This window comes from Protomyctophum bolini (assembly GCF_963924005.1).
Source record: "Protomyctophum bolini genome assembly, chromosome: 11".
Taxonomy (NCBI): Eukaryota; Metazoa; Chordata; class Actinopteri; order Myctophiformes; family Myctophidae; genus Protomyctophum; species Protomyctophum bolini.
In genome coordinates this window covers 19,204,992-19,215,204 of record NC_137872.1, presented here as the reverse complement: position 1 = coordinate 19,215,204, position 10,213 = coordinate 19,204,992, and the positions used below count along the sequence as shown (strand labels likewise).

At 41.4% G+C, this 10,213-nt stretch overlaps 1 protein-coding gene across 1 annotated transcript; it reads right to left on the bottom strand.

Moving 5' to 3' along the window:
* Positions 1-1,996: 1,996 nt before the first annotated feature.
* On the bottom strand, positions 1,997-8,023 carry mpv17l (MPV17 mitochondrial membrane protein like). The gene is made up of 4 exons (XM_080775683.1): positions 7,203-8,023; positions 6,447-6,517; positions 5,520-5,549; positions 1,997-4,370 (listed from the first exon to the last, which is right to left on the bottom strand). The coding sequence occupies exons 1-4, from the start codon at positions 7,519-7,521 to the stop codon at positions 4,155-4,157; spliced, it is 636 nt and encodes a 211-aa protein (XP_080631809.1). The 5' UTR covers positions 7,522-8,023; the 3' UTR covers positions 1,997-4,154.
* Positions 8,024-10,213: the final 2,190 nt, after the last annotated feature.

Below are 10,213 nucleotides of genomic sequence, written 5' to 3'. Positions count from 1 at the left end.
CATTACATCAGTGGTTCCCAAACGTTTTCATGTCAAGGACGCCTATTTGACACTGATTAGCCCGCGGTCAGGGTATTAACGTGTCATCTCTGTGCCAGTCTTTAGATTTAGTTTTTTGCCAGCCTCTTCTTGGGTTTATTTAATTTCCAAATAAAGAAATCATTCCATACCATCTTTTGTCCCATTTAATTGTTAAGTGCACAGCCCTGCTCACGGATGAGCCCAGGGCTGAATGATAAGCAACACCTGTGTGGAATAGTTACACCTTCTAGGAACCGTGTAACAGGTTCTGGAGGCTTTTTTTGATTGATCGATTGAAATATTTATTAACAGTTTGCAGAATTACAGTACATTTCATGCACAAATACTCAATACAAAGACTGTTAACTGTGAGTGGACGACCCAATTAAGCATTACACTTGTTTACAAGAGGGTCCACCTTGTTCAATTCATCAAAACATTTAGAGACGTACACATAGACACTTCTATATAGTCAAAGAACAGAACAGGAATTCATCATAAAGGAGGTAAAAAGGGAAAATAAACATATACAGTGAGGAGAAAAGGGGTGGGGGGGGGATTCAGATTTTACGGGGGCCAATTTCGAATTGCAGCCGTCTGTAGGTGCCCTTTGAGAGCGGTTTTGAAGGAGTCATGGGATTCGCATGTCTTATTGCCTGTTGGTAGGGCGTTCCACATTTTGGTGGCATAGGAGCGAAAATAATTTAGTCCCTTGTTTGTGCCGAATCTGGGTTGTAAATGGTTCGTTGCACTCCCTCTGGTGTGGATTTCGTTAACATTAAGGAAGTATCTAGACAGGTACATGGGTATCTTGGTGGTGTATCGAATCTAGTGGACCAGACCCATTGCAAGATGCTGTACTCTGTCATCGACCCTAAGCCATTCCAGCCTGTCAAAGTGGGCAGGGGTTCGGGGGGTGGGGCCAAGTAGGAGCCTGACCAGTTTGTTTTGGGAGTCTGGAGCCTAGTTTTAAGAGCCTTTGAGGTGCTGTGGTACCAGGAGGTGCATGCATAGTCAAAGAAACCTTGTACGAGGGCTTCTGTTAAGATCTTCAAGGTGTTTGTGTTGACCAGTGAGGAGATCCTGTAAAGGAATCTTGTTCTTTGACTTTTTTGATTACATTGGAGGCCATTTTATCACCGGAAAGATTACCCTCCATATTAGGAACAATAAAGTCCCTAGTATGCTTCCTTGTGGAACACCACAGCTCACTGGGAGGGGGGGGGGGTGCAGTGTTCCATTCACATCCACCATCTGTTCTCTCCCCTCCAGGTAGGATTGCATCCAGCTCGCTGATGTACTATCGAAACCAATTGCTTTTAGCTTGTTAACCAGTATGGAGTGGTTCACGGTGTCAAAAGCCTTTTGGAGGTCCAGCATGACCATGCCGCAGTATTTGCCAGCATCCACCTCATGTTTGATGTTGTCGCTCAAATAGAGAAGGCATGTGTCAGTGGAGTGGGATGTTCTTTATTTGTGGCAAGATACTTTTCAACCTGTTCATAGACTACTTTTTTTCTTCTTTTTTCTTTCGAGATGGAGCTTAGAATAGAAATAGTGCGGTAGTTGCCGGGGTCTAATTTACTCCCTTGTAAGTTGTTGCTATGTTTGTAAAGAAGATGTTCAAAGTGGCAAAGTGGAGTTCTGACCCACTACCAAATGGGTGTATGTGACCAAGGCCAAATTAGTCACACAGTATTTTGACGATAGAATATTCTTTATCGTTATTACTTTATAAGACATACCATTAATTATTTGAGTTGCACTGTTTAAAGGTATCAATATTGTACCTCTGTGTAAAGTAGACAGACCTGAGACTATGTCATCCGTTGATTAAACAAAGAGCAACGGAAACTCTTTTGTCATTCTTATTTTTAGCTTCAGTTTGTTCAAGGACACCCACAGGTTCTCGTTTAACCAGGTAAGAGAGCAACAACCGTAAAAGGGTGGAGAGAGACTGACACTGAATCATGAATCAAAATATGACATTAGTTTATTCCCCTTGTACATTGGCCACTAAAATGCCATAAAATGTACAAAGTTTATTTGCCTAAAATCTCCTAAAAGCTAAACAGAACTACAAAAGAAACAAAATAATAAACAAAACAAATCTTTAAAAGCAGCAGTAGAAAAGTGTGCAAAGTGCATTGGGTCAGATAGTTCAGTTTGTGAGTAGAGAGAGAGAGCCTCCAGTCAATCCAGCATCAATACGTGGAATCAGAACAATACGTCCACTTCAATACATCATGGATACACAACGGACAGTTTGCACTGCCTGCCGAGGTTGTTGGGTATCCGCACTCTGTAATCGGTAGCCATGGCCCTTAAAAAATGATGTTCTGGAAGTGAAACGAAAGATAAACATCTACAATATAATATGGTTTATAATAGTAAGTGGATAGAATTCAACAAAGTTTGAAGGTAGACAAAATAAGTAGGACTCATACTCTATAGTCACTAGAGTGAATAAACAAATTTAGGCCCTATTTGTTCATCAGTCACACGTGACTAGAGTCTAGTGTAACTGATGAACAAATAGGGCCTAAATTAGTTTATTCACCAATAGAAGCTTATCCAACCGAGGGCTGGGCCCAAGGCCCAAGCCCCAGGTTGATAAAGTGCTGATCATTTATATATTACAGCCTTATTTTTCAAAAAGACAATGAGAAATTTAAATTTGATCAAGACTTTAATTGAATAAAGAGAGCATTAATGTCAATTGGAAGTGCCCCGAAAAATGAAATTAATCCTGCTGATTCCCCGACAGTGTGGGGAGGGATCGAGTTGATTGCTGCATTCTTTACCCTGAAGCAATTCACATCATTAAACTTGATACAAATGTCCTTTTCCCCCCTCAGTAGGCCTATCTGATCAAGTGTTTTAGGGCCATATTGGGCTGCCCTAATACATTGGTGCATCCCTAAATATACGAATACATTTTTATATTACACTGCATCTCTGAGTACTTTTTGCCACCTAAATTAAATCTTTCGTCACCAAATGAAGGCACCATTCATACAATATTAATAACCCGCTGCATATTGAGTACATAAATCATCCCAAACCACTGGTTAAAAACAAAGCAAACAATAAAGCTAGCCACTGTAGTGATCCCAACAACACCTTGCTCGTTCTCACCCAACAATAATAACGTGCATTTCATTGCGACAGTATGGAACACAACCTTTAACCGTTACACAGCAAAATCCTGGTAATTTAAAGAAAACATTTTTATGAAAATATATCCACAGATTAAAAGAAAGTGTGGAATGATTATATCCCAACCCGCCTAAAAAAATAAATAATAATAATAATATGTTATGATTATTAAATACTTGTAATTATTTGGAGAATTTTGCAGACCCCAACATTATTGTTTTTGTTTACGTCCACCAGATGTAATTATCCATGTACTTCAGTTTTTGTTGGGAAAGGTGCTGCCTTACAACATGAACATAAATAAGTCAAGGAAACATTTGACAACAGAGGTGTTGAGAGTGCGACATCTAGTGTTTGAAGTCTAGCATTTCTAAAAAGAATTGTGGGAATCTTAAATAAAATAATGTACCCACTTTTTCTTCTTCTACTCCCTGGATTATAACTTGTGATGTGACAACAAACTGAAGTTGTTGTACTGTAGGTGGTAGATACCTATCTGGTATAGTCTATGAGGTATGTCCTCATCTGGGTGAAACACACCCAGTGCAGTGTTTGTCAAAGTTTCCCAGTCCTCCAGAAACTCCTCAGCCATATAAGTATTTTCATATCATCCAAGAGCATGCATGTGTGTGTATTTGTGGCGGCACTTGGTATAAAACTTCACACAGGTCTATCCCACCACTGAATACAGTGATGGTGTAAAACCAGAGAATCGAACCTGTGTCTCCCATGTGGAAAGTCATAATATCTTAAGTGGTTAAGATGTTGGTTTTCCACGCGGGACACCCGGATTCGTTTTGCAGAAGCCCAGGAATGGGTTTCCTGGTGAGGGTCAAAAAGGGGGTGAGTGTAGCACTAGTGGCTCAGAGCCTCCGCCTGATGACCAACAGCCTAATATCTCCCCCACCCAAAGGGGAATTTCACACGGGAGACTGGGGTTTGAATCCCGGTCGTTGCACGTGCCGGCTCGCTCCTCATTTCTCCCTCTGCTCTCCTTGTCTCTTGCGGTCCAGCCGGGCCTCACTGGCGGCCTCCAGGGTTTTGCGGGGGTCCATGACGAAAGCCAGGGCCACGACGGCTGTTCCGTCGCCGTTCTCCCGCGAGAAGCACAGGAACCACGCCCACAGGAAGGCGCAGCATCCCATGAAGGCCGTGCGCAGGTACAGAGGCATCAGCACAAAGTTCAGGAACTGGGGGGGGGGGGGAGATCAGTGTGGGAGAGGATATAAATTAAAATAATACATAGTATTTTCATTTAACAAATGTACACCATTTGTACACTCTGAGTGAAATTAAAACTCTGGATTAATGTCGCATAGAGACCATAGACTCCATAAACACTAAATGTTGTCTTAAAGATTAGTGGGTAGTGAATAGCACGTAAAGAATAGCTCGTTACTTAGAGCAGCAGAAATACAATCCTCCACACAGTAAAATCCTCTGTGTTCATTGTGTGCTCGTATAGTCAAAATGAACTCAAATGGATTTGGTCTATTATTACACCTTCAGAGCTAAATGAAAGCAGGGTTTTGTTTCATTATAAGCATGCCTTTTCAATAGACTCCGGGCAGCGGTTCCCAAACCTTTTTGGCCATGCACCCCCTGTTACCTCCTGACCTAGCTGACTTTATTTCCCCCACATGGAAAAGAAAATTGCATAAGCTATATATATTTCCTATATATACATAAACCTGAATATGGCATATATATGCAGCATAGACTATATTCTGCATATACTTGCCATATATTGGCACAATACAGTATGTTAATAATATATTTACTGTATAAGAAATCCATAGCACCACCATTAGCCTTTTCATGTCGCGCACCCCCTAGAAGGCGCTCGCGCACCACAAGGGGTGCACACTACTGCACACACCACAAGGGGTGCACACACCACAGTTTGGGAACCACTGAGGGTATGCACGTGACATCATCATCATACCCGGAAGTTATGCAGGAACGCCTACTGACTACTGAGTGTCCTTGACATCCCATACATCCAAACAGAAAAATCCTATCTGATTGTATTAAATGACATTAAACTCACTTTGCGACTCCATTTGCGACTCACCCTAATGCATGCGCAAACCCTCTTTTGCGCGCATGCGTGCACACAGCACAGCACACACACACACACACACACACACACACACAGGTCACACACGGACGCACGCACGCGCGCGCACACACACACACACACACACACACACACACACACACACACACACACACACACACACACACACACACTAATCCTGTGTTGGTTTATTTTGTGAATGTGTGTATTATGGTGTCTATCATCAGGAACTATACATAGAATTATGTTGAATGTTTACCTGCATGAAAGGCCAGTACATGAGTCCAGTCTGAAAGTCAGAGAAGGACAAAGATATTATTACAAAAACAAAATACATTTTGACATATTTAGGGACATGGCACGCAGGTACAAACAAACACGTTACACTAAGTGCATTTACTGATTCATTTACTTATTTACTGTACTTAAGTACAATATTTACTTTTCCCAATCTTCAATACTTCCACTAGTCCATTACATCTCAGAAGAAAAAAAATACTATACTCCACTACAAGTATTAGAAAACTAGCTACTAATTACTTTGCAGATTTAGATTATTATTACAAAGCTACATTAATCACTTCAGCTCAATACTTCACCTGTTTTCCAAAGATCTTTTAATACATTTTGAAAACTTTAAATGGGACATTGTTGCATAATGACCACTTTCACCTTTGGTACTTGTACATTGTGATGCCAATACTTTCGTACCTTTACTCAAGTAAATTTGGAAGACTGAACGTTTACTTGTAACATAATGTTTACATTGCGGTATAGCTACTTTTACTTTGGCACTAAGCACCGTACTTCTTCCATCACTGCATACTGTACATACAAGTCTTTGAGGGAATTTCTATATTTACCCTGCTAGGCTGCAGGCCTGTCATGGGGCGACATTGGCAGTGACAGCAACCAATCTGCCTTGACCTTGGGGTTTACGGTGGCCGTGCAGTGGCAGGATTTCAGATTAGGACTACAGTTACTGAGGCACATTTTTATCCACTGACAGTAATCACGATTGAATTACCCCACTGCTCTGGCAGAGTGCCCGCCACGCAAAGCGGTGAGTGACACAATCTAGGTTAATCGGGGGTGAGCTCACGCTGTGCGGAAGTTATGTAGGAATGAAGGCAGATAGAAAGGAAGGACTGAAGGTGCGCTGAGGTGACTACTGTTTGGGCCTTACCCTCCACGTGCTGAAGAACTTCTCCCTCCAATCTTCCAAAATATCCTCTTTGCCCTCCAAGAAGCTCACCCCTGTACAGTGGAGGCCACACAGGAGAGAGTTGTTACGCAGGGGGTTGGATAAATGACCTTTTCCCGAGCCATTAAGCCCAATTAATTCTTTGCCTGGCGACACCACTGTGCGAAGGAGCACAATGGTGTCAAGTGTCACAAATGCCACCGTTTATTATGCATTCTAAAACACAAAAAGCAGTTCAAACCTGTCCATGTCTACATTTGAATACATATAGGCCTGTTGTGCCATGGGCCATGTTGGTTCCCAATACAATATACACAATGTTATGATGACAAGTGTTCGAAAGTAAATAAGTAAATGTACTTTTTAGGTAAATAGGCCTATATGGATATTTCGAACCTGCTACATTTTCATATAGCCTAATTATTTTGCAGGTTGATATACTGGTATTAACAATATAAAATGCAGATTTGAATTGACCCTTTATCAGCTGCAACATTAACTACTTACAAGTCTGCCATCCTAGTCCCATGACCCAAAAATTGCATTGTAAAACAAAATGCCAGATGCCAGAGCATGCATCAATGATCAATAATGATAGGCTTAATAAATAGGCCTATTCGGAAATGGGCCATTATGAATGTGTATACTGAAACTCTTGTCATGTTGGCTACCCAGTTGTTGTATAATGGCAACTTCCTCCTTCCTCCACCACTGGTCTGTTGATGTTGACTGTCTTACCGGTGTAAAAGACACTGGTTGCCAGCGGCGAAGCGAAGCTCTGGTCCAGGAGCAGTTTTCTCAGCACCATGCCGGCGGATTTCCCCGGGAAACGCTGCTCCAGCGCGCGCAGCCAGAAGTAGTTGAAGTTCCCTTGGAAACTGATGGCCACGATGGCCACGTGACGCGTGTGTCTCCAGTCGATGTGCTCTTTTCGTGCCATGAACTGATGGACAAGGTCACCGCCGGCGAACAAGCAGCCGTACAGAGTGACATTGGCCAGCCAGGGAAAGCGTTTAGCTGCCTCCCTCAGCACAGCTCTCCTCATGTTTGCGCACATTACAGTGCCCTAAACTGTAAACCAAGGGGTAAGCATGTCATGTGACTCATGTCATTTGACTAATGTGGTGGAAAGTGCCTGAAAAGTAGCCTATACTTGTTCTTAAGCTATATTTTGATGAACCCAATAATAAGCTTGTGATTGTGCCTGCGTAATGAGTTTGGTAAATGCCAATACATTTTGTTTAAAATATGAGGACTCGGAACAAAGTTGTTTCTTCTACAATGTTATTTCTAAGTAAATCATGCTACTCCTTCCACCACTGAATAAATGATGAATGAATCAAACCTGCCATGGTTACCCACGAGGAATCAGTCGATCGGTCAGTCCGATCCATAGAGTCCGATCATGGTCTTTTACAAGAAAGAATGACGTCGACATGGGGCTCCACCGAGAAGAATAAAATATTTCTATCTAGGTGAGAATTCTGTTCTGTCTCCGGTTGACTGAGGTTGTTGTGATTCCTCGTCGACGCTTTGCTGCAAGTGAAGCAGGTGCCTGCTGTCACTGTGTGTGCGTGTGTGTGTGTGTGTGTGTGTACGCGCGTGTGTGCCAAATCCAGGCGCGTCATCACGGGCGCTAATCTGTGGGATTGTCCTCAGAGTGCTCCCTTTACACTTTATAATCCTGAGTGTTCAATGAACTCCGAGTCCGAGAGGGTAATTTAACATGGCAACCAAAAGGACATTTGCGGAGTTATACAGACCCTTTTGGTTTTTTATACACTGAATTAAACTAACACTGAGGACTTTAAAGTGTGCGCAGTAGTGCATCCATAGCTATACAGGCAGCTGTGTCAAATCAACGCCTTTGCACGACGTCGCAGTCCACGTTCTTTACGCACGCGATGCAGTGCGGAAAGAACGTGCGTAAAGTGCGCAAAGTAGCTTGCGGCTTGCCTTTAGTTTGCTTAATTAATAATTACTTTGACACTGTGTGATCAACACATACGGCGCGACTCTAAAGTCTAAAGGATCACAAGCAAATACCTGTCTGGGGACTTGTTTAGTTGTTTGTTTCCATTGTGTTTCCACTTGTTTCCATTACCAATTTAGCATATTAACATAATAATAAAAATGAAGTAGACTTTCATTTTCAAGATCTGAAAGATCAGGGAAGAAATGGTAGCCTAAACTCTAAAAGTTAAAGTCAGATGATCAGTATGACATATCATAAAACACGTATAGGCCTATATGTCAAAGGAGAAAAGGGAAAAACTGATAACTGTCAAAGAAATAAGAATCATGCCATCATTGCCTGATAGTAGTAGCCCGTGTACTGTGAGCTTTCCTCACTACCACCGCTAGGTGGAGCTCTAACCACAGCAGCAAAACTCTGATCACAATCCAGTACAGATTTAGCAGCGGTTCAGTTTTATTCTAGGTTTTATTGACACAAAATAGTTATTTTGAGCACATCTGACCTTGAATATCTGAGTCGTTATTTTTTCACAACGAATAGTAACAATTTGTTAGGGTTAAATAGGTTTTTGTTACTAACAAAAACATATTTATTAAAACTAAGAACTTAATGATTTACAGGATAAATGGATAATAATTATATTATTGTACTTGTTGGTAAGGAGATATTGCTAGTAGCCTAAGTAATACATCATAATCTAATTTCATATATATATATATATATATATATATATATATATATATATATATATATATATATATATATATATATATATATATATAAATACATCAAATTGTAGACATTCTTAAACTTTGTAGTAGACCTATATATTTGAAAACAAATTTTGGATTATAGTGATAATACTAAATCATGGTCTGAGTAATAGGTGTCTCTATGTATATACCGTATGTAAATGTAATTTGTAAATTGATTAGCAGTATACTGTGGTTACTTGGGTCATTTGATGCGTACCGGTATGTTCCGTAGCAGCATATGACGTGATGAAGATACCAATGCCAGGGTATACTGCATGCTTTCGATGGTGACGTGATGATATGTTTCAGTGTCGGGTGGATTAAAGGTAATGCCCCTATGTATACAAATACATGTATGTAATCTGACACCACTGCTATATCAAGCACAAATTAATCATTATTACGTTATACGCAGCCACGGACATACGCATCGGAGCACCGGACAAACAACATTACCTGCACGCTCTGCTTGCGCAAGTAATAACCAGTAAGACAACCTGAGGGCGAGAAGTGACCTCGGATGCGTGCACGCATCCACCTGGGTGACAGCAGACCGAATTCTGTACTGGCGATTTATGGAGCGTGTCTTGCGAGTACGGGGTTTGATGAGGTCAGATCAACATTATGGAATGTCAGAACAGGAAGGACGGGTGGGGAATGATCAACATATGGAATTTCAGAACAGGTCAGCTCCATATATGGAGATCTAAGGGTTTGAGGTCAGATGTAGAGTTGCTGGCCGGCTCCATATATGCAGATCTAGGTGATGATCCAGTCTTCTCCATGTATGGCTATCCTGGGTTAGATGAGGTCAGTGTTGTGATCTTCATATATGAAGATGGACATATATGGTGGCATGTGTCACAAGGCGTGATGTCACGAGGCGTGACCATATATGGAGATGTGATGTCACGATGCGTGACCATATATGGAGGCGTGGGTGACTCACAAGGCGTGACCATATATGGAGGCATATACAAATGCGACTTTATTATTATTATTATAAATCATAATCT